A 23,690-nucleotide genomic window follows, 5' to 3' on the forward strand; every position below is an offset into this window, starting at 1 on the left:
CTGCTTCCCTTCGCTCTTAGTTTCAATATCTGCACTTCCTGGAGCTGAGTGCAGTTACAGGATGTGGCTGTTTGCGCACTCTGTGCCTCACACAGTGTGTCTGCAGATGGGGCCGGGCACTCCCTGGCTCAGAGCACCTGCAGGGCAGCACAGTGCAGGGCCGGGCTGCAGCCCCAGCACTGCACAGCCCTGGGCTCTGCCCTCCTTCTCCCTGCAGGCAGCCCAGCACCACGCTGCTGCTCGATGCCTCTGCCCATGTTGGGTGGGGAACGGTGGAAATGGGAGTGGTGCAAGGCCCCGTGGGCTGGCATGAGGACAGTTTAGTTGGTAAAGCAAAAGCTGTGCCTTCAGCTAAGCTGGGATCTCCTTCTAGAGGTTAGGCAGAAAAAGAAAGTGGCTGGCTACTGGGAGTGGGACCGGCTGATATGGGAGAAACACTGAGATGCTGCTCAACATTGCAGGGAAAAATTGGACACGACCAAAGCCCAATTAGATGTGAAGCTGTCCAGTGCTGTTGGGCAGAACGATAAGTGTGTATTTAAATAGGTGAAGAATAAAGAGAGGACCAGAGGTTACATCAGCCCATTACATTATGGTCACCTCTCCTTTGTAGTGCACACAGAGATTGTTGACCTCTGTCTTCAGCAGCAGTGATGACCTTGAGCCCCTTGAGCCCTGAGGTGGAGGTCCAGAACCGTGGTAACAAAAAGCTTCCAAGCAGACCCCAGCGGGTGCGGGGTTTGGGTGGGGGGACGGAATCATAACCTTCACTCCCAAGAGCTGATGTCATCCTCTTCTGTCTCAGCAGTGCCTCCCCACCATTGCTCATAGGAACCTTTCAGACACAGTGCCCAGCACACAGCCAGCCATGGACACAGTGCAATGGGTGAACGCAGCCCATGTAGGGGTACATGTACTGATGGCAGTCCTTGGGGGTTCTGCAGGGCTCCATTTTGGGGCCGGTTCTCTTCAGTGTTTCCTTCACTGACTGGATACTGGTTCTCGGTACAGAGCCGGAAAGCAGAGGCCAGACGGCAGCCCCACAGGAGGGGTCTGGGGACTCTGAGATGTCCCAGAATCCTCCGTGACAACCGTGGCCTGTAATTGTGAGGCTGCTATTAGGTGCCTGTAGAAGAGCTTGTCAGCTTCCTTGTCCCGATCCGGTGGCCTGTAATTGACACCCACAGCAGTATTACCCATGCCAGCCTGCCTGTTAATTCTCACCCACAAACTCACAACCTGCCCCTATCTGCCCCTGCACAGTACTCAGTACAGTGTAGCTGCTCTCACACATAAAGAGCAACTCCACCACCTTGCCTTGCTGGCCTGTCTTCCCAGAGAAGGACATAGCCATCCATGACCACATTCCAGCCATGTGAGCTGTCCCACCACGTCTCCGTAACTGCCACCAGATCATCATCTCCTGCCTGATCACAGATTTCTAATTCCTCCTGCTTATTTTCCATGACGCGTACATTGGTGTAAAGGCATTTCAGGGAGTGAGCTGAGCACGCTGAATTCACCCTAGGGGGGTGGGAGGACTCCAGGTCTTCATCAGTACCGCAGTGCTGCCCCCCCACAGCAAGCCCAACTACAAACCCATCCCCTTAAATCTAGTCTGGGATGCTCCACGCCCCCATTAAGGGCAGGCCAGGCCCTGGCAGCACCGCTGAAACCGCAGGGGCAATCACCACAATGCACCCGCAATAACTAAAGTACACCCACAAAAAGTACACCGAGTCTTCCTCGGTGCCACAGCTGGGCTGAAGAAGAAGGAGCTGAGGCAATGGGCTCAACTGGAAGCACAAGAACTCAGAAAGAAAGATCACCAATCCCTTTCCCATCTGTGCAGGTGGGTGAGCACCGCACCGGCTGTCCAGCGCGGTGGTGCGGTCTCCATCCCTGGAGAGGTTCCACAGCCAAAGGGACACAGCCCTGGGCAGCGGGTGATGGGGGACTGATGGGCAGGGATAGAGAGGGCAGTCTGCTGAGCTGCCTGCGGCCCCAAGTGACCTGTGTCTTGGGGATGGTGGGATTTGGTCTCCCTGCCTCCACAGGGCCACCTAGAGCAGGGGGCCCAGCCTCATGTCTGCGAGCTGGAGGTCCATAAGGAGGAGACCCCACAGCCTCTGGGTCCTTCTGGCAGGGCTGCAGCACCACACGACACAACAATGCTTCCTTTTTCTGAGAATGTACTGACATGACAAAAGTGAATGGCTTGAATGTAGAAGAGGGCAGGATTGGATTAGGTATCATGACAAAATTATTTAAGAAAAGGGTAGTGAGGCATTAAATAAAGTCTCTCAGAAAGCTGTTGATGCCCCATCCCTGGCAGTGCACAAGTCCAGGCTGGATGTGGCTTTGGCACAGTGGGTGGTGACCCCACAGTGGGACAGCTCAGATGTGGCCAATTGTGGAGCACCGCTGATGTGCGATGGCAGCACTGCCCTCCTCCCGACGCTGCCTCTAAAAGCGCTGCTGAGCTGCACAGCGGTTCCAGCCTCGGCACTGCTGTGCAGGAGGAGAGCAGGAAGAGCACGAGTGCAGCAGGCAGACCTGGGGACACAGCGCAGCGCTGACTGGTGAGTTGCCTCAGCTCTGCTGCCACTACGGGAAGAAATTCCAAGGATGCAGAATCTGCTTTCAAGGAGTGGGTTCTGATTTCCATGGATAAGGGCCAGCCAATATTTCTTTCCACAGATGAAGTCAATGGAGATGGGTAATTCTGATGACATTGGGGTTTCTCCATGCACATGGCTGTCGGACTGACCTGAGTCCCTAGAGATCATCTGTATCGCCTTCATTAGCACAGGGACGGAAGCAGGGGAGGTTCGTGCCGTTCTCACTTAAAATCTCTCTCTTTCCAGGCTCCCCGTGTGTGTGAGTGCACTCCCAATGGCAGGACGTCAAAGCAAAGGTGAGCTGCTCACTGCCGGTCACAGGCAGCTGCAGCCCGGCTGGGCTCCTGGCTGAGTGCTGGGGAAGCACGGGGGGTTCGTATCCTCGTGCATCTTTATGTAAGCTGTGTGTGGGCATTGTGGGATGCCATGGCCGTGGGTGTGTTCTGAGGCTGCCACCCATCTTCCGGCTCTGAGAGCCGCACAGAGCGAGGTTGAGGGCGGATGGGGCTGAGCAGGCCCTGTGTGCCTGCTGGCAGCCGGCTCCAGCCCGTGCCCCGTCTGTCTTTGCAGGCACAGCGGTGGCTTGGAGACAACTTTCCTTGCAGCCCCGAGCAGCTCCGCCTGGGAGCCGGTGCGTGGCGAGCAGGGGCTGTCCTGGCTCCGCGGAGCACACACACGTCTGTGGCTGTTCCCCAGGATCCGAACTGAGGATACTGCTGGTGGGCAAGACGGGGAATGGGAAGAGTGCAACAGGGAACACCATCCTTGGAAGGAATGCATTTCTATCTGAATTATCACCACACGCAGTAACAAGATACTTCAGTGTAGTTGAGGGCAACTTTGCTGGAAGATCAATTGTTGTTGTCGATACTCCTGGCCTTTTTGATACAAGAGAAGCCAATCTGAAAACAGCTGAAAAAATTAAGAGTGGCCTGCGGGCCCTCTCTTCAGGGGTTCACGCCATCATCCTGGTGATGCAGCTGAGCCGAATCACTAAGGAAGAGCAGGAAGTCGCAGAATGGCTGACCAAGATTTTCCATACTAAAGCAGACAAGTACACAATCCTGTTATTCACCCGAGCAGAACAGCTGGAGCATCCAGAAAAATTGAATGATTTCATAGAAGGGAGCACACACCTGAAGGGCCTGGCAGCAAAGTGTGGAAATCGGTACATCGCTTTCAGCAACACAGCCACTGGAAAAGTGAGGGATGGGCAGGTTGCAAAACTCATCAACATGATTGATGCCATGGTAGAGGAGAATCGCGGTGCTCCATGTTACACGGCAAAAATGCTGGAGGAAGACAAGCGGAGATTCCGTGAAAAATTTTGTACCATCCTGTAGGCAGCAAGGGGTCGGTCCCAGAGCAGACATCTCCTCTGTTGTGCTGCTCAAGCTGTCTCTATGGGGCGATGTGGGGCACAGTGCGTGGTGATGGGACTGAAGGATCTGTCAATAAACACTGATCCTTGCTGTCTGGAGGAGCATCCATCTGCGCCCTGGGTTCTGCTGTGCTGAGCAGTGCTGGGAGGAGGTGGTCGCACACACGGTGCAGTCGGGATGCGGCCCAGGTCTGGCTGTGCCTCCGGGGGATGGGATGTGGAGGGCTGGTGCGTGTGGCTGTGGGCATGCAGGCTGTTCTGGAGGATAATGGGGATGTGAGAAGGAGCTGCCCTTGGTGCGAGAGCTGAGGTCCTCCAGCAGTCTTTGCTCTTAGATGTGTTATTGGCACTGCTTGGAATGGAATACACTTACAGGAAATGCGTTTGTGGGACCTTTGCTGTCACTTGGCATGTGTGCAGGTGATGTGGGCGATCCCAGCTCAGAGACACCTGTAGAATGGGCAGCAGAGTCCTGGGAGAACTGTCAGGATAAAACATTCAGCACACAGCTACACACGTACACAGTGCTGTGGGTGAAGACCTGGGGGGTTCCACAGGGCTCCATGTCGGGGCCAATTCTCTTTAGCATGTTCTCTCTATCACAGGGATACTGTCACTAAGGTGCAGTAAGGAAGGTTGTGGATTACACTACACTGCCACGAGCTGCTGACTCTGTCAGGGGTGGAGAGGCCTTGCAGAGATCCCTGGGCAATGAGAGGGCCAGGCAATGCCCAACATCATGGAGGTGAACAGAAGCTAGAGCTGCATTCTTCACCTGGGATGGGGCTGCCCTGGCTACATGTACAGAGGGGAGAATGAGAAATCAGATAGCAGCCCCACAGAAGGGCTCTGGGAGAGATGGCACTGACAGCCGTGGGGCATTCAGGCTGTTCTGGGGATGGAGGTTGTGTGGGAGAGGGAGCTGCCCTTGGTGCAAGAACTGAGGCTGTCTGCTTCCCTTCACTCTTAGTTTCAATATCTGCACTTCCTGGAGCTGAGTGCAGTTACAGGATGTGGCTGTTTGCGCACTCTGTGCCTCACACAGTGTGTCTGCAGATGGGGCCGGGCACTCCCTGGCTCAGAGCACCTGCAGGGCAGCACAGTGCAGGGCCGGGCTGCAGCCCCAGCACTGCACAGCCCTGGGCTCTGCCCTCCTTCTCCCTGCAGGCAGCCCAGCACCACGCTGCTGCTCGATGCCTCTGCCCATGTTGGGTGGAAATGGGAGTGGTGCAAGGCCCCGTGGGCTGGCATGAGGACAGTTTAGTTGGTAAAGCAAAAGCTGTGCCTTCAGCTAAGCTGGGATCTCCTTCTAGAGGTTAGGCAGAAAAAGAAAGTGGCTGGCTACTGGGAGTGGGACCAGCTGATATGGGAGAAACACTGAGATGCTGCTCAACATTGCAGGGAAAAATTGGACACGACCAAAGCCCAATTAGATGTGAAGCTGTCCAGTGCTGTTGGGCAGAACGATAAGTGTGTATTTAAATAGGTGAAGAATAAAGAGAGGACCAGAGGTTACATCAGCCCATTACATTATGGTCACCTCTCCTTAGTAGTGCACACAGAGATTATTCATTTCATTCTTCAGCAGCAGTGATGCTGCAGGGATGGGGAATGGCTACGGGTAGAGCTGAGGTGCCCTAGCGCAAGTAGGTTCTTGAAGAAGCTGTATAGGAAACCACATGTGAGACTCAAGTGGTGCATGGGAAGCAGGTCTGTGGTATCAGTGTAAGAGCTGCTCTTTAGCAGTGATAGCTAAACAGAGAAAAAAAGCATGTGCTTGAAGAAAGCACCAGGTAAAAATGGTGAAGAAACATAACAATGTAAAGACAACACTACTAGTCATGAAAATGCTGAAAAGAGCAGCCCTGAGAGCAGGAAGCCTATGGGAGTCTTGAAGCTTCACAGGATTAGAAGCAGAGACCAAAAGGATAAATAGGAAACAAAGAAAAAACCCCACACCAATTAATTCCCATTTGGATTAATAAGGAGTTAAGGTAGTGGTCAGAAAGAAAAGGCTGGAATTTAAAGAAATGGAAGGGGTGTCTGCATACAGAGAACAGAGAACTCTCAAATGTGAAACAGGAGAGCTGCTGGCATACATGTGCTATCCGCCTCACAAAGGGTGACCCTGCTAGAGGCCTGCAGTGCTGCTAATGTAATACCCACCTACAAGAGAGGCTCTATAAAGTATCTACCAATTATGGGCTTGCAAATGGCCTCCTTGGCAAAGTGACAGAGCCTGTAATAAACAATAAACACACTGTGAACATGCAAAAACATAGTCTGTATGGGGAAAAAAAAAAGCACAGGTTTGTAAAGGGAAATGAAACCTCAGTGGGCGGCTGGATTTATGCATGAGTGTCATCAGCCAGCAGTTGGCTCAGTGGAATTCAGGTGAAGTGACCTTTGGGTAAAGCGAATTCAAGGTCACTTCAAAAACCCTACCAGGTTCCTTGTGCAATATTGTTTCCTATTGAGTACTTTAACACTTCTCCAGTGTGTCAGTAATTTCCCACATTCCTGTTCACAGCAGTTCTAGAGTAGAAGTCAACTGAAACTACTTTATATTTTTAAACAAAATGTTCAGTTCCAGCATTGAAATGTAATTATTTCTAAAGAATACCTGAACAATTCAGCCAAGCTCAAACTAAGTGCATCATCTTAGATACTCCTGGAAGAGACATTAAAGCATGCAGGGGATGAGGAAGTGATCCGGAACAGCCAGCACAGCTTCACCAAGGGAAGGTTGTGCCTGACCCACCTGGTGGCCTATGGAGTGATAGCATTGATGTATAAAGGGAAGGCAACTCATGTCCTCTACCTGGACTTGTGCAAGGCCTTTGGCAAGGTCCCCCATCACATCCTTATCTCTAAATTGGAGAGATATGGGTTTGAAGGCTGGTGGGATGGTCACAGCCAGAGGGTTGTTGTCAATGGCTCTATGTATGGGTGGATGCAGTGATAAGTGGTGTCCCCCAGGGGTCCATTTTGGGACTGGTGATCTTTGACATCTTTATCAGTGACATAGACAGTGGGATTGAGTGCACCCTCAGCAAGTTTGCTGCTGACACCAAGCTGAGTGATGCAGTTGGCATGACAGAAGGAAGGGATGCTATCCAGAGGGACCAGGGCACACTCAGGAAGTGGGCACATGAGAATCTAATGAAGTTTAACAAGGCCAAGTGCAAGGCGCTACACTTGGGTCAGGGCAATCCCAGATATGAGTGCAGATGGGAGAAGAACTCACTGAGAGCAGCACTGGGACGTGGGGGATCTGGTGGTACAAAGCTGGACAAGAGGCAGCAGTGTGCACTCACAGCCTGGAAGGCCAACAGTGTCCTGGGCTGCATCAAGAGAGTGGCAGCAGTGGGGCAGGGAAGAGATTGTCCCCCTCAGCTCTGCCCTCATGAGACCCCATCTACAGCACTGCATCCAGAGCTGCGAGTGGCACTAGAGCTGCCCAAGGCCATGGATGGGCCCATGGTTAATTTAATGCTTAAAATGTAGTGTTTCAAGAACCACTGCATGAAATCATTTATCTTGGAAGAATATAGAGCACGAGGAATGGCAGTTACATGAATAAGAAAACATGAATCACAGAAGAGAGAAAATTATATCTATAGAATGCAAAAATGCAAAGATGAACCCATTATGCCAGGAAAAGCAGAGAAATATTTAAGTTCCAGGGTAAAATTACAGCTATAAACAGTACATTTCTTTCTTCCTCTTTTTTTTTTTTTTTTTTTAAGCAAAAAGGAATGTGGTTCACCACAAATTCTACTCAAGTCAGATAAGGTGCTACTATGCCATCTGGAAAGCCTTTTACCATCCATCCTAGTACAACAGTACCTCCAGTACACACTCTTCCTTCCAAAGATGTTGGACAAAAGGAACAATCACAAACACTTTATAGCTGCACACAAGCTACCAGCACCATTAGGACAAAACTTGGTCCCATAGCAAAATCAAGGAGGGTAAGTTTCAGTGATAGGATCTATTTGCTCAGTAGAAAGTGGAGCAGATACTTGACTTCTACTGTATCACTAAGCCTAGTTGATGATAAAAAGTACATAGATAGACATATCCATCACAGGAGAGTCATCAGCATGAAGGAAGCCCCAAATATCCCTCAGCCAAGTCCAGTCTGGTACAAACTGATCACTGTACAAAACTCTTATAAAATCTCATTTCAAAAAATGAAGTATGAGCTTTGCTATCCATTTCCTGTTCACAAAATGTTTGTGCATTTTACGATTAGAAAATCCTTTATATGTTCCACTTGTTTTTTTCCTTTAGCAAATAAGGAAATGTTCTGTATTTTGTTCACTAAAAAACATCCAGAATGTTGTGGCTGCTGTACTCCAGACTTGTCAGTAAGGTTTGGAGAAATGCAATAAGAAACAGCCTAGTTAACATTTTTAAGCAATACTCTAATGTAGCATTTGGGAACAGGACACCCCAGTGTCTGGACTATCCCTCTAGAAATAGTGCATTTCCCAGGTAAGTGTGAGCAAAGCAACACAGTGTGGATTCATGGGACTGAAGAAGACAAGTGGCAGTAGATAAACAGCTGCAGAGAGAGAAGGGCAGTTTTTAAAGTGTTATTGAATTGGCTGCCCCTGTGGCTTCAGTGCCATGAAGAACCCAGGCACTGTTGGTTCCAGGAACCAAAAGTTTCACTGATAAAGAGTTCAGCCATTGCATTGGGGTCTGAATGCTGACAAGCGGGGGTACCTTGACTCTGCTGACAAGCCCACTGATGGGAAACTTGCTGCAGATATTTTGGATTCAAGATGCATCCATGGGGTGTAGCAACACTGCCTCTACATCTTCTGTCTTGACCAGCTCCACCTTCCTGCCACACCCCCTGCACATGGCTGAGGCTTGGACTGGTGATTGCTGGAGCACTTCTCCCTAGACTTTGAGAAATCTTTTGTCTTGTACTTGAATATTAAACTGCATATCTGCTGTAAAGACTTGTGCACAACTGTGGTTCTTTTAAGGCTGGTCAGTACAGCATTCATTGCAGGGTAGTTGGACTAGATGGTCTTTAAAGGTCCCTTCCAACTCAAACGATTTTATGATTACGTGGTACTGAAGTCTGATCTCTGTGCCAAAGCCAGCAGCTGTGCTCAAGAGTGCTTCTCCCACTGCTGCAATACTGAACGACAAACACGAGAGGGCATTCCTGGCATTTCCATTTTAGTTGGAGGAAATGAACTGAGAGCTGTTATCTCTCCCATCAGTAAACAGAGGTATCAAAAGCTGATCGCAGGTTAATAGTGCTATGTTGCTACGTACATGTGTAACAACAGCAACATTTTTAAAAGGCAGTTGGATGTTTCATCATTTAAAAGTAAAAACTCTTTAGACCTGTGCTTTAGCTATTCCTACTTGAAGAAATACTCAAACTCTTTCCCCCTCCTGCCTTTTTCAAGTTCCTGATGACTGCTCGTTTGCTCTGGAAATAGGTACCTTCTGCAAGCCTAGTCCTCTCCAACAAGTTCACACATCTGCAATACGCTCTACAGCTCTCACTGCAATGCTTGTTTCACTAATGCCTATTTTAAAACTACTTTTGAATATGTTTACAAACATTGCACTACTCATTCCTGTCTTGCAGCTTTCTGAACCAGCACAACACTCTTCTAAATTCTGTGCTGCAAAATGCTCCTGCCTATCAATTCCTGCCTCAAGCACTGCACTGGGTTTTCACAAGACCCTCTACCTCCTAGCATCCAATGTCTCACCATTCTGACACCCAGATCTCCTTCCTCTGCTGCCTCTTCCTCTCATCTGCTTAATGCTGGTTTTGGTAGCAGCACTGGGAGGGAATTCAGGAATTCTCTGATGCCCTTGGAGGACCACATATCCACATATCCATACTGCATCCCGCACTGGATCCCACATCTCAGCAGTTGGATAAGCACTGAAGAAATCTGCAGCCTGCACAGAGTCCATGCTAGAGCATATTGTAAAGCTGTTTGGACATGGTCCTGGGCAACCTGCCTGCGGCAGCACTGCTCAAGCAGGCGGGTTGGCCAAACTGATCTGCAGAGATCCCCTTGAACCTCAACCTATGAAGAAGAAGGAGCAGCAGAGGGAGGCTGCTATGAGCTGACGTGACCACTCATTTGCCATTCCCACTGTGCTGCTTGGTGGGGAGGAGGAAGAAGAGCCATAAACAGAAGACTAAAGTTGAACCCAGGAATAAGGAAGGACAGGGAGAAGATGTTCTGGTTTTTGCTTCTCACCATCCTGCCCTATTTTTTAATTGACAATAAATGGAATTAATCATAGAATTGTTGTAAGGGACCTTTAAAGGCCACCTGGTCCCACTCCTTGCAATGCACAGGGACACTCACAGCTCTATCAGTGCTCAGAGCCCATCCCCTGACTATGGGTGTCTGCAGGGATGGGGCACCACCACCCCTCTGCAACCTGTCCAGTGCCTCATTGCCCTTAGTGTATAAACTTGTTCCTTACATTCAATCCAAATTTCCCCTTTTAGTTTGAAACCATTTCTCCTTGTCTTACCAAAACAGACTCTGCTACAGAGTCAGTCCCCTGCTTTCTTACAACTCCCCTTTACCTTAATGTTCCCCTAGCCAAGCCTGATTTATCAGTGATGGCACCTGGCAAATGAGCTCCCTGTCATTATCATTTTCAGCGTATTTTCTCCCCCTGTCCTGCTGAGGCCTTTCCAAGTTCTTGGTCCCCGTGCCACCTATTTTCTCACCTGTCAGTACTGGAGGTGCTGAAGAAACACCCTGTCTTCTGCTAACATGCAACACAGAGATTTATTGCCAGTGATTTCTCATCAGAGAGAATCCAGCTGTATCAGATCCAAGTTCTGAAGCTCTCAGGTCACACATCTGTGCTCGCAGCATCCCAAAGAGGAACACAGCATTGCCTGTAGAAGCAGTATATAAACCAGCATTAACAAACACGTGTACATGCAGTTTTTACTTCACTGCATTAGGCAAAAAGTTTCCAAAAAGCAACGCTGTCTTGTTACAGCTGTCAGCAGAGATAAGAATATCTTAATATTTTTCATTTCTTTTTCCCCCTGAACAATTTTGGGATTGGCAAATTCCTTGGCAATTTTAACCAGGTCACAAGCCTACGCTGTAGTTCTCTTACCTCTTAGAGAAAAACGCTTCCTCTGTGGAGCAGAGACATCTACCAATATGCTGCTGTATAAATCTACTTTGTTGACACCAGCCATGAAGCTAAGCACCTGAATGCCTTCTGGACATAGCAAACTGGTTTTGTGAAATCAGTGGAAGTCAATGGAGGCTTGGCAGCATGACAGCCCCTCTCACGTGCCCCATCATGCACAGTCACGCAGCAGTTCTCTCTGGAAAATGTGCATTGAAATGACACCTTCCAAGAGGTCAATTTATTAAAACTATGCTCCACTTTCATTTTGGAACATAATTCCTGGAATACAGGGGGGAGAAAGGTCACTGTATCATACCAAGCATTCTCTTGCATGCTGCATCATGTTCTAGAACAAATGAAACTGCAAGCTAATGAATGCAGATCAGACTGCTTGCACTGACAACATTAACGAAGTAGTCAGACCCTTAGCATGTCTTAGTTATTGAATGGACAGCAAATTACCTCCCCTGCTATCCTGAAGACACATGCAAGTTATGTTTCATTGAAAGTCAATCTTCTTCTACTCAGATGTTCCCAAGATGGAAGCCATACTGATCACAGAGGAAATATAGGGGGGAAAGAGGAAATTTTCAGATAAATTGTCAGCAAAAGAAACTTTAACTGGGTAACAAGGTTGGTTATTAGGAAAAAGTTCTCTGAACGAGCAGTCAGGCACTGGAATGGGCTGCTCAGGGGGAATGATGGGGTCACCATCCCTGGAGGTGTTGAAGAAACAGGTAGATGTGGTACTTAGGGACATAGTTCAGTGGGCAGGATTGGTGGTAGGTGATCAGTTGGACTCAGTGATCTCAGAGGTCTTTTCCAACTTAATGATTCTGTGATTCTATGAATTGATTAAACCCAGCTAACAATGGTCAAATACTTAAAGAGTTCATCCAGAATGCAAAATCTCCATCCCTGGAAACTGCTATCCTAAGCAATCTAATCTAATTTAATTCTCGGATTGCATGTACTCTGGAGGTAGTCTCCAACCTAAGTCAGGTCCCCAGGCTCAAAGCATGACTCAACACAATTCCTCCTATTGGTATACTGTAGTACTGTCTATCATGTAGGTTCAACCTGAAAGGAAAGACTGAACTCATAGAGTCACAGAATGGTTGGGTTGGAAGGGACCTCAAAGACCATCGGGTTCCAACCTCCCTGCTGCAGGTAGGGCTGTCAGCCCCTAAAGCAGGCATCAGGTCAGGTGCCCAGGAAGCTGATGAGTGTTCCCATTTTAGTTGTTTCCAGTAGGAGAGATAAAGTAGAATACAACAAAAATGCAGCTGCATTTAACAAGAGTGCAATCTTACTAAAAGAAACAGACATGATTGAAAGTAGCATTCATACAGGAGTGATAGCTACCACCTAACTACGCTTCTCCCAGCAACTTAGGCATTGGACTTGGTGACCCCTGTGGGTCCCCTCCAACTAAAGCCGTTCTATGATTTAAAAAGTAAAAAAACACAAAACAACCCCAAATCAGAAATTCCTTCAGCTTCTCAGCTTTAAACATTCATTTCCCGAACGTTATCCCCGAGCAGCTCTCGGGTTTTGCAGTTACCACGGCGCCTGCAGCACTCGGAGACAGACAGAGCTCGGCTCGCGTCCCACGGGGAGGAGTTCTGCTGCTGCTCAGGATCCGGCGGCGCGCAGGACGCGCTGCTCCAGGGCCGCATCGCCTGGCCGGGCTGCCATGGGGGATCGGTCAGACCGAGCCAAGGAGACCCCCCCGAGCAGACTTCGGGCTAAAAATGGACAATTCCTTCGTGGAAGAAGTGGCTGCATCTCTGGTGAGGGAATTTCTCAGTAGAAAGGTAATTTAGTCTTGATTTTCTGGCTGGGATAAGTGGGAACGGCACAGGAGAAACGTCCATTGTTAAAAAGCGAAGGGAGGGATGCTGGAAGGGGGACTGCTGCCAGCCTTAAGGCAGCTAGCCCCGAACCGCAGCGAGCTGCAGGGCATGAATCTGCACTACATCTCCCACAATGCTCACTGATTTCTGAACGTGGAAGGCGGCTTCCTGCCTGCCTGAGAAAATCTGATTCATTCCTACAGGCGCCTGAGAAAAAAAAACAAAGGCTTAAGCCAAGAAATGCGGTTTTAAGTTTTTTCTTTTTTCCTCCTTCATTACCTATCGTCCTTTTTTTAGAAGCGATGCACACAAATACTAAAACAAAACAAAAGGAAGTAGTGACAGAGAAAACAGATCTCTTTCTGGGGCAGTGCAGGTAGCGGATTTGCCCTGGGGGGATGGAGAAGGGAGTGACCACTGTGTTTGTCATAGAAACTGATGTTTTAAAGGAAATAATTGGGATACGGGCAGTGAACAGAGGAAAAGACACCTTTGTGTTTCCAGGTGACATTGCCTCCTACTTCGTATTTATGCAGGATCCAAAGGACATATGTCCTCCCCCCCAGCTCAGGCATGAGTTGCCTTGTACAGAACATAAGAAACAGTTGTGCTAAGAAGCACCCTGCCAACCTCGCTTTCCCTCACCTGTCCTGCATCCAGCTTCCAAATGCCTATTTTCAGTGCTGAAATATTTGCCAACAGAATTTCCAACGCAGAATTAATCACCTGCCATTAAGTTCCAGCATTACCAGAACAATGCCTCACAGGATCTAACTGCAAAGATTTTTCAGATGAAACACCTTCACATTTCTGACTTAAATATTTTTAAAATGTAATACTGCCTAAAAGCATACAAGGAAAGGGAGAGCCCTGCTGGTAAAATTGACCATGCAGCTTACCATACCTTACCTTTTAATTGCAGCGCTGTCTCATTCTCTGTACTGAGTTGCAGGAAGAGCCCAACCAGTTGATGCTGTGAGGATCCAGCTGATTTCCAACCTGGCCAGGTTATCCTGATAACAGGGTGAAGAGCAGGATAGCGGTTCTGAAAAACCTGCCAAAAAATGAGAGTACACCTGAAATTCAGGTTTTGTAATTACGTAGCTCAGATGCAATTAATTGCACTGACCAATCTTATTAAGCTGTTAAGTAGCTGCAGTCAGCTGCATGGAGTAGCTCTGTTTTGTTTGTTTGTTTTCCCAAGTTTGGTAAATTTTGCACAGACAGCATTTCTACCAGAACTACTTCTACACCTCTCAGCTGTAGGAATGCAAAACTGTATCACTGAAGTGCAGGTTTTAAGGCTTAGCTTGCAATTACTCCTATTTTCATGTATCTAGAAGTTTCAGCATGCATCCAACAAAGTCAGCAATAAAAGCTTTTGTTAGCAGTTTTATGTCCTTATCCTCCCAAATCCAAGCAGGAATCATAGAATCAGAGGATGGCCTGGGTTGAAAAGGACCACAATGCTCATCCAGTTCCAACTCCCTACTATGTGCAGGGTCGCCAACGAGCAGACCAGGCTGCCCAGAGCCACATCCAGCCTGGCCTTGAATGCCTGCAGGAATGGGGCATCCACAGCCTCCTTGGGCAACCTGTGCCAGTGGAAGCACCGGGAACCTAGCATATCCAGACTGCAACTAGCAGTAACTGCGGAGATGTGGCACTGAGGGTTATGGCAGGGAGAGGCTGGTGTCTTAGAGGTGATTTACGCCCTTTATGATTCTGTGACTCTTAAAATCTCCTGCTTGTCCTCAGGGTCTGAAGAAAACCATCAGCACCATGGACCGGGAGCTCCCACGTTCTGCACTTAGCATCAATAACAGGAATGAGCTTCGAAATGTCCTGCATTTGCACTCCCTGTATAAACAGAACAAGGTAAAGGAAGAGGTGTTTCTTCTCACAGTCTGGTCTCAGATCCCATAGAACTGGGCCAAACAGATCAAGGCAGCAGTGTATGTGCACACTGCAGAGAACTGGAGCCTGGGTCTGGTGCTGCACTGCTGTGGAGATGCTTAGAGGTCTCCATCCCATCTCCATAGTGAGATTGCATTACAGCTCACAGGACTAAGCTGAGAACCTGACAGTGAGTCCTTGTTACTAAATGCAGCTTCCAACAAACCAAGAGCACTTACTCACTTTAATACCTTTTACATCTAGATGATTCCATTTTGGAAATAGCTCTGCGTATCCATTTCTATTTACAACTTTGTGTATGACCTGACAGACAGAACTGCACTCAGCATTTATCATTCCTTGAAACGTAATGCAGGCCGCAATCCTTATGTCAAAGACATCGATAGCTGACTTCCAATTAATTCTGGAGTCAATTGACTCTAGCAACTTGTGTTTGATGAATACATCACTGCATGTGCAAACCTTCAACAAAGCTGTGAATTTCCTGAAGTCCAAGGGATTGAATCATTGCCGACTCCAGGAGTTCCTGGACTTCCTTCACAATCATGCCTTATTACTTCATTTAACACACCCACACCTTTAAGCTCTTGATATACCCTAGCTGATATCTCCTTCCTCAGAGGTGGAGTCACTCTTCCTGGAGGCGTTCAAGAAATGTCCAGATGTTGTACTGAAGGATGTGGTTTAGTGGATATATTGGTGGTAGGTGGATGCTTGGATTGGATGATCTTGGAGGTCTCTTCCAACCGTGGTGATTCTGTGGTTCAATGATTCCTTCCTGTGTTCTTTGTATAGCTATATAATTTATAACCACCAAGCTCTAAGAAACAGTTAACATGTTCAGTTACTGTATAACAACCCCTGTTACAGTATAACAACCCCTTCTTAGATTGTAGTGAGACTAACAGAAAGTTTCAACAGCAACAAAAACTTTATTTTTCTTCTTAAACAGGCCAAGGAGAACCCTCTGAAAACACTCCTTGAAATCATTACTAATTATTTCCTTGAGCACCGTGTGACCTCCAGGAGCATCAGTTCAAGTTCTGCTCTGTCAGCTTCTCAAAGTAAGAGCTCAGCATCCCATCCACCTGACCTCTCAGATGAAGACCGTGCATGTGGGAATGCCAGCCTGCCTCATGACAGCAAAACTCAAGCCTCCAGGTACTGCCTTATTCCTCTTTACTCTGGCCAGCCTTCTTCTCATTAAGTGAAATAATGCTCAATGGCTTATATGGTATATATGGTCTGATTTTGGGGTGGTCCTGTGCAGAGGCAGAAGTTGGACTCAATGATCCTTAATCCTTTGGTTAGACATTAGGAGGAAGTTTTTCACTCAGAGGGGGGTGATACACTGGCACAGGTTGCCCAAGGAGGTTGTGGATGTCCCATCCCTGCAGGCATTCAAGGCCAGGCTGGATGTGGCTCTGGGCAGCCTGGTCTGCTGGTTGGTGACCCTGCACATAGCAGGGGGTTGGAACTGGATGAGCATTGTGGTCCTTTTCAACCCAGGCCATTCTATGATTCCATGATCTGTATGGGTCCCTTCCAGTTTAGGATAGTCAATGATTACACAACATCCTCAGCAACACCACCTTTGGTTAGTTATCTCAGTAACACAAAGTTTGCATTGCTGCTGTCTTCCTTCAGAAATGCTCTTTTATGCTCCCTGGCCATTACAAAGACTTGCATGTTCTTCAGTAACTGAAAGACGGAATTAAGATGAACAAATCGGAGATTTTTTTTGCCTGGTAAACTGGAAAGTATTCAGTATAGTCTGATGAGAAACCTGCACTCTAAATACATCGATGCTTCAAAGTCTAAGCCAAGGCCTACTATCTTACATTCAGCATTGCTGCAAGCTATATAGGTTATTTCCATCATCAAAAGTATATGGAAACAGCATGCAGCCAAATCTTCCAATACCATTTATTAGCATCTCAAGGCAGAGCAACAGCACCAGCTGTGCTTCAAAAGAAAGCTTTTAGAATGGCCACAGAACAGAAATTCACCTTCCCAGCCTTGACTCTCAAAGAATCCCTCTGCTTCTATTCGTCATTCTAAAAGCAGCTCAAACCCACTGCTTCTAACTGTTAGCACTTGCAGAACTCCAGCAAGTCCTTCCTCGGTGGGGAAGGAAGCAAGAGCTGACACAACCAGCTGAGAACTGCCTGCAGAACTGCAGGGGTTGGAAGGGACCTGTGGAGATCACCGAGTCCAGCCACCTCAAAGCAGGTTCCCTTCCCTTCAGCACGTTGTACAGGAAGGTGCCCAGACAGATCCTGCATGTAAGGAGACTCCCCTCAGCTCTCTCTGCAGCCAGTTCCAGTGCTCCATCACTGTGACAGTTTTATCCCTGTGTTTGGAATACCTTCTGTTCCAGTTTCGCCCCGTTGCCCCTTCTTCTATTGCTTCCTACTGAGGTAGCCCCTACCCCAACACGTCTCTTTTATATCGAATAGCAACAACGCAACCACTTCCCGCCCCCAACAAAATGGCGGAACCCCCCCCCCGCCCCTCACGGCTACTGAGAGGTTGGCGGGCGCATGCGCATTGCTAGCCCTGCCTGTAGCGCCAGAGTGGGAGGGAGTGACCACAGAGAGGGCGCTGCTGCCGGGCCAGAGAGGCCTTCGTTGTTCCGGAAGTGGCGCGTTGGTGGCCGCTCTACTTTGTGCTGGAGGGCTTTCTATGGTTGTGGTCCTCCAATGGTTTTCCTCTGGGGCGGGAGCTGTTGATGTTGTTGTCCTTGAGTTAATCACACACGCCCCCACACTGGCATTTTTTACTTCCAGAAGATACATGTTGTATACGTGTACGTACACAAATGAAACGACAATGCAAAGCTGCACGTGCAAATGTAACACAAATGAGTGAGGGGTGGGGGGACCACACATATATGTGAGGAAGGGCTGCTGCCATCATGGCGTGTGGGGCTGGTGCTCATGAGGGGAGGCCTTCATCTGTACTGCCCCATCAGCGAGGCAAATGGAGACCAAAATAACAAATGAAAGGAAAACTGGAAAGTGAAAAGGAGAAACGTCCAGCTTTGGGGAGGCTTAAATTGCACGTAGGAAGAATTTCTTCACAGGGAGCCATTGCACTGGACTGCCCAGGAAAGTGGCATTGTCCCCATCCCTGGAGGTACCCAAGGGGTGTGTGGATGTGGCACTAGGATGCTGTTTAGTGGCAGCACTCAGTGGGTCAGGTTGATCACTGATGATCTTGAAGGTCTTTATGAGATAAATGTTTCTCTGATTCTATAAACTTTGTGTGTATGAGCCTGGAAGCACTGGAATGTATGAGCACTGGGGGCAGAAGCCTGTTCTGGTGTGCAGGTTTCTGTCTAAATCCTCTGTGACTTTGTCCCTGTTATTTACTACTTTATGCCTTTCTGGGCATGGCTTTTTTCTACCTACAAAATGAACCAGGAAGAGAAATAGTGTGTCAGAGAAATAGTGTGTCAGAAGCATGGCTCTGTGATCCCTCTAGCTGTTTCCATCCCCTCTGGCCATGGAGAAATCAGACCATGGTCAAGCAGCCAGAGCCTGAAAATAGTTTTAATTGTAACTACCTGGATAATTTTTAACATGGCAAGCAGGAGCGGAGAGTATAATTAGACAAATTTGCTGGCTCCTTATGTAAGAGTTCAGCTTCAAAGTCTTTCCTTTTACCTGACCTCAGCAATTTTTTTTTTAATGTCTACTGCTGTTAAAATGATACCTAATTTGTGCCCTTTGGCAATTGGTCCCAGGTAAGGAGTAGCAGTCCTCAGATTTCCTAATGCTCTCAGAGGCCGATCCTGCACCCTTCTGCTTAAATATGAAGGATGCTTTTGCAGTGTAAGGCATAACTAACTACAAAAACAAAACAAAAACCCAACAATTTTAACTGGTTAAGTGAAATGAATGTTTACGTGATACAAGTTGTTTCAGCTCATGGAATTGCTTAGCTATGAAATATGGTGGAGAAAAACATCCTGGAGTTATAAAGTTAAAGGGCAGTTGTTGTAAAAGAAGGCTAGCATTTTTAGGTTACCCAGAATATCACAGAAACACGGAATCATAGAATCACCAAGGTTGGAAGAGTCCTCCAACCATCCCCCTACCACCAATATTTCCCCACTAAACCATGTCCCATAGTACCACATCTAAACATTTCTTGGAGACTCTCATGGACGGTGACTCCCCCACCTGCCTGGGCAGCCCATTCCAGTGCCTGACCACTCATTCGGAGAAGGAATTCTTCCTAATATCTAACCTGAACCTCCTCTAGTGCAACTTGAAGCCAATTCCCCCACAGTGTGAAGGAAGTCAGTTCAGTCAGTCAAAGTTATGTGATACCAGAGGATGCAGACAAAAACATTAACAAATTTTCTAACGGCTCTTCAAGCGGATGGGAAAGGAGTGGGAAATGTTTGTGGTAGTTCTGGACCCATCTGACTTGACATACAAGGTTTGCTTTTTTTTTTCCCCCCTTTTCTTTTCTTTTTTTGATATGGTACATACTGATATAAGTAAGCATAAGATTATAATAAAGTGGTATGCATATTGTCATGACTCTTCATACATGATAATGATATTGAAGCGATCTCTTCAAGACCTACCTATAGATGTTAAAGTGAAAAGTGATTGTGTTTGAGTGCCACTTCCAGGTAAGAATGACTTAATTTGAAAGCAGTACTTTAATTAGCCAAGGTGCTGTTTTCGTTGATTTCATTATTCATCATTTCGCTGTTTATAATATTGTTTCTTTTACGTTATTGTAGACACGATGTTGAGAATCCACCTGATAAATTCCTCCAATCCAGAAAACATCAACACAAAAGTGAAAAATGCCACGCAGGGACAATATGCAACACCCTCTTAACCTCTGATGGGGATAAGAAGTTAAAGGATAGTCAAGAGGATTTAAAATCAGCAGTGATTTCAGAAGAGCTGCAAGCCATGGTGAAGGACAAGCAGAGGCCCAGGTCTGGTCTCATTGTCAGAGGCATAATGGCTGGACCAGGAGCAAGTTCTCCAGAGGTGATTTTCAACCCTTCCAAATCATAGAACCATAGAATCACCAAGGTCAGAAAAGACTTCCAAGATCATCCAGTCCAACCATCCACCTTCCACCAGCATTTCACCACTAAACCACGTCCCTTAGTTCAACATCTAGCCATTTCTTGAACACGATGAAGTACTGGGCATGACCAGAGATTTTGAATATGACCTTCTGATGTGAAGTCATTTGCTTAGAATACTAGCATTACTTCTCCATGCTAATCCATTAAATCTGCAGTTTGAATAGATGGGCTGAATGAGGGCAGTGGTTCTGGTTAATTCAGAAATTCAAGCTGTTTCAGAAACAGCCGCTGCACACAGATCTGTGATCTTTCATTACAGCATTTCTTTATTAAGTGTTCTCCATTTTTGATATCTCTCTTGGGAGCTGAGATTGTCCATTCTCCTCAGGAAATTGCTTCTTTACCTCAGAAGTGCCTACAGCTCTTCAAGTGGGCACCTGACTTCCTCAGGTTTTTCTGAACCCCCACAGTTAATCATTAGCTTTGGACTTTGAAAATTGCTTTCAGTAAAACAATGTTTCTAAGCTTGTCCAAATGGGATATATTGCATCAATAGTTGTTTTTAAAACACAATTCCAAACATCTTTTCTCTCTTTTTTTTTTTCATGCTTCTTTCATAGAGGCAGGAGCTTCCCCTGTGTCCAATTAAGCTTATAAAAATGAGAAATTGAAGTATTTTAAACATTTCATTTGGCTAATACTAAAGCAAATATGAAAGCTAAATTAATTGCGTTTTTCTAAAGAGTTTTGGTTCAGGAAAAAAGGACTAGATACCTTTTAACAGCCAGTCTTGGCAGTAAAATATCACCATATGTCTTGACTTTCTCTGAGTACAACCCCAAAATAATGTTTTTATGAGGTTTTTTGTTGATGTCCTTGGGTAAAAGAAAGTTTTTACAGTGACACACTGGCACAGGTTGCCCAAGGAAGCTGTGGATGCCCCATCCCTGGAGGCATTCAGGGCCAGGCTGGATGTGGCTCTGGGCAGCCTGGGCTGCTGGTTGGCAACCCTGCACGTAGCAGGGGGTTGGAACTCGATGTTCATTTTCCTTTTCAACCCAGGCCATTCTATGATTCTATGATATGATTCTATGATTCTTAGTACCATTCAGATTTTATGTAAAAATATAGATCTGCTCCTATTTATTATCCAAAAGAGTTACCCAGTTTACTCTTTAACCTGATCCCTAAGAACAAAGAAATTGTTTAGCCCCGGAGCTACTTGATAGAGTTGTTTTTTTTGCTTTCCACATTTATGCAAAGATAGTCAAATCTTAATGTATGGTTTTAATGGCACTTCTTTGCAGGATCTGCATAAAAGGAAGTCAAAACGCTCCACCAGCATCAGTACCACAGCACCACTCAAGGGTGAAAAACATGATGGAAATGACCTGAGTGCCCCAAAAGTCGATTCCCAAGAAAATAGAGGATCTTCAGCACAAGTAAACCCAGAGATTGCCTCAAGGACTTTGTCAAGTTCACACGTGAGTTCAGCTTCCGAAAAACTAAGGACCATCTCCAAAGATACGTGTGATTCTTTTATCAAACTGCTGTCTGAAAGAGGGAGGTCCAAGATGGAGGAAAGAAAAACAGTGCCAAGCTTTTGTGCAGACAGCGGTGAGAAAAGCCTTAAAGTCAGCGCCCCGCACAGACATTCAGGGACTGGAAGAGAGAAGAGAGAAAGGGCCCTCAAGAAAAGTGAGAGCTGGTTATCAGGCCACAGGTAAGAATATGTGTAAGAATATTGTAGTAAAAAGTCAGAAGAAAATATGATGGAGGACTAAAAGGGATTGAGATTCTGTTTTTGTTGAGGGGAATCAAAGGGAAGAGGTGAAGATACTGAAAGGGAGAAGGTTTTTCAGATTTAACTTGCTAATTTTGACAACCCAAACCAGTCAGGACTCCTTTCCTTGTCACTGGAGTGATCCCATAGCTGCTGGTTTCTCTTTGCTGCACATGAGGAGAGCATAGGTCTACTAGCTCAAACTCAGGCCCTGAGAGGTGTAACAGAAGAGGTTTGCTCCCACTTGCAGAGATCATCTACATCTTAAGAAACAGTGTTAATTACTGCTGCAGTACTGTGCTCTATTGCTGTTCTAAGTAGCTCGCAATAGATTCCTTCAGAGGACTTGGTCTCAATGAGAGCAGAAGAGGGAGCTATTTCCTAAGCAGAGTCCATTTAAATCGCTCTCGAAGCCTAACTGGGACAGCTCTGCCAGACGACTTACAGCCAGCAAAGGGTTTGAATTCATGCTGAGCTCCGGGCTCCTGAAAACTCTCACTGGAATCAGCAGGACTGCTGACACTCCTGAAGTTAAGTGGAAGTAACAGAGAGTGGAAGTGAGACTCTAAATAAACACCATTACAAAGTGGGGACTGGTTCTTACAGTGCTGCTGTCTCTTTGGCAAAGTCCAGCGGTGTTTCAGAGCTCTTCAGGATTAGATCAGCTTCAGCATTTTGAGGCATCAACATGTGCAATTTATCTCTGTCCTCTTCCATTCCCTGTTACTACTTCCTGACTCCAGTGACAGAAGTGCTAATCTAAATGCTGAAAATCTATTTAGGTTTAAACCCAGCTTGCTCATTTGCAGGCATCTGAAGTTCCATTCCTATTCCCCATAGATAACGCCAGACAAATCCTGTTTTTCCTTCCATTTTGCTCTCCTTTTCATTCCTTTTGGTTCTGTGCAAAATGTGCTGCTGTTGCACACAGGCTGCAGGCATCCCTTGTCTCCATAGGAAACAAACAAACTAACCAACCAACAAAAAACCCAAAGCAAAATGCTGCCATCCTTCAAAAGTCAAGCTGAATGGCATTGAATGCACGCTTACAAACAGAGTGGGAAGAAATATCTAGCTGCAGAAATACAGATCCCACAGTATTTTGACTCACATGCTTTAAGGAAAGAAATGATGGGCATCGAACTGTGCTTCTTGTTCCATCAACACTGATTCTCGACTGCTGCCTGAGGTCTGTGTGGGAGGGAGTGGCAGAGTTGAGAGGCCAGATTTGGGACTTTATATTTCGATCTTAAATTGTTGACCTGAAATTAGACTTATGAGTACTGGAGTCCTCAGATTTGTCCTAAGTAAGATTTGGAGGCACTTTGGTTTTGGTTCTAATAGATGAAATTTTGCTCAATTTTTGCTATTTTGTCGGCAAGGTGGCATCAAGCATGGAGCTTTCCAAAATGGCAGACAAACACAGCGACACAGATATGGAAATGAATAAGCAGAAGGAAAAAAAAAAAAAAGGAAGAAAAAAGAAAAAACCCTCTCGCCTTTCTGGTGTTTCTTTTTAGAATAAAATGAAAAAACTGTAGTGAAGTCAATAAGAGACTGATGATACAGATACAGTCTCTGCTTATGTTTTGAACTGCTTTAGCTGGGAGTATCTGCTTTCAAATTCAGGTATCTCTGAGGGTGGTTTAGAAGGTCAGTGTTTAACTGCAGGTATTACCTAATTGCTCTTAACTGGGATAAAATGCTGACTCTTCATATGAAAGCACCTGTTACCTTCTCAGATATGTCTCTGTGCAGACACGTTGCTGATACACAGCGGGCGAACAACGTGCCTTTAACTGTGTAAAGACAGATGTGAAGAGCAATTTGTTCATCTTCCCCTTCAGTTGTGTACCTCACAATATGTCTGAATCCCTCCCCATGAAAGGGGAAATAATGATTG

General features: G+C 46.7%; 2 protein-coding genes, 1 long non-coding RNA gene and 1 other non-coding gene across 24 annotated transcripts in view; 2 read left to right on the top strand and 2 right to left on the bottom strand.

Moving 5' to 3' along the window:
- Positions 1 to 1,351: 1,351 nt before the first annotated feature.
- MIR7461 (microRNA 7461) lies at positions 1,352 to 1,438 on the bottom strand. The gene has a single exon (NR_105629.1). It is a non-coding gene; the product is annotated as a microRNA 7461 (primary transcript).
- Positions 1,439 to 2,492: 1,054 nt separating this feature from the next.
- On the top strand, positions 2,493 to 4,107 carry LOC120017337 (GTPase IMAP family member 7-like). The gene is made up of 3 exons (NM_001389694.2): positions 2,493 to 2,582; positions 2,868 to 2,917; positions 3,192 to 4,107. The coding sequence occupies exons 2-3, from the start codon at positions 2,896 to 2,898 to the stop codon at positions 3,962 to 3,964; spliced, it is 795 nt and encodes a 264-aa protein (NP_001376623.2). The 5' UTR covers positions 2,493 to 2,582; positions 2,868 to 2,895; the 3' UTR covers positions 3,965 to 4,107.
- A 6,814-nt stretch (positions 4,108 to 10,921) lies between these two features.
- Positions 10,922 to 17,424, bottom strand: LOC121110058. Its single transcript, XR_006936273.1, has 4 exons — positions 17,308 to 17,424; positions 13,932 to 14,076; positions 12,731 to 13,229; positions 10,922 to 11,717 (listed from the first exon to the last, which is right to left on the bottom strand). It is a non-coding gene; the product is annotated as an uncharacterized LOC121110058 (long non-coding RNA).
- FAM188B (family with sequence similarity 188 member B) overlaps positions 12,811 to 23,690 on the top strand; it is a 108,128-nt gene continuing 97,248 nt past the window's right edge. For 16 of the 21 annotated variants that reach the window (XR_005857933.2, XM_040696510.2, XM_040696508.2 and 13 more), the window contains exons 1-5: positions 12,811 to 12,983; positions 14,781 to 14,900; positions 15,892 to 16,100; positions 19,702 to 19,960; positions 21,312 to 21,727. Coding sequence is in view for 20 of the 21 variants with exons in the window: in XM_040696510.2 (XP_040552444.1) it covers positions 12,921 to 12,983; positions 14,781 to 14,900; positions 15,892 to 16,100; positions 19,702 to 19,960; positions 21,312 to 21,727 (1,067 nt within the window). In the remaining variant the exon portion in view is untranslated. Of the gene's footprint in view, positions 12,984 to 14,780; positions 14,901 to 15,891; positions 16,101 to 19,232; positions 19,389 to 19,701; positions 19,961 to 21,311; positions 21,728 to 23,690 lie in introns of those variants that run through there. The other 5 variants (XM_040696509.2, XM_046927826.1, XM_040696503.2 and 2 more) reach the window with 2 other exon arrangements.

Source organism: Gallus gallus, chromosome 2 (genome assembly GCF_016699485.2).
Source record: "Gallus gallus isolate bGalGal1 chromosome 2, bGalGal1.mat.broiler.GRCg7b, whole genome shotgun sequence".
Taxonomy (NCBI): Eukaryota; Metazoa; Chordata; class Aves; order Galliformes; family Phasianidae; genus Gallus; species Gallus gallus.

Coding starts and splice junctions, on each gene's coding strand:
- LOC120017337 (NM_001389694.2), top strand. CDS start 2,896: ATGGCAGGACGTCAAAGCAAAG. Junction 2,918..3,191: donor GGCAGGACGTCAAAGCAAAG/GTGAGCTGCTCA, acceptor CTGTCTTTGCAG/GCACAGCGGTGGCTTGGAGA.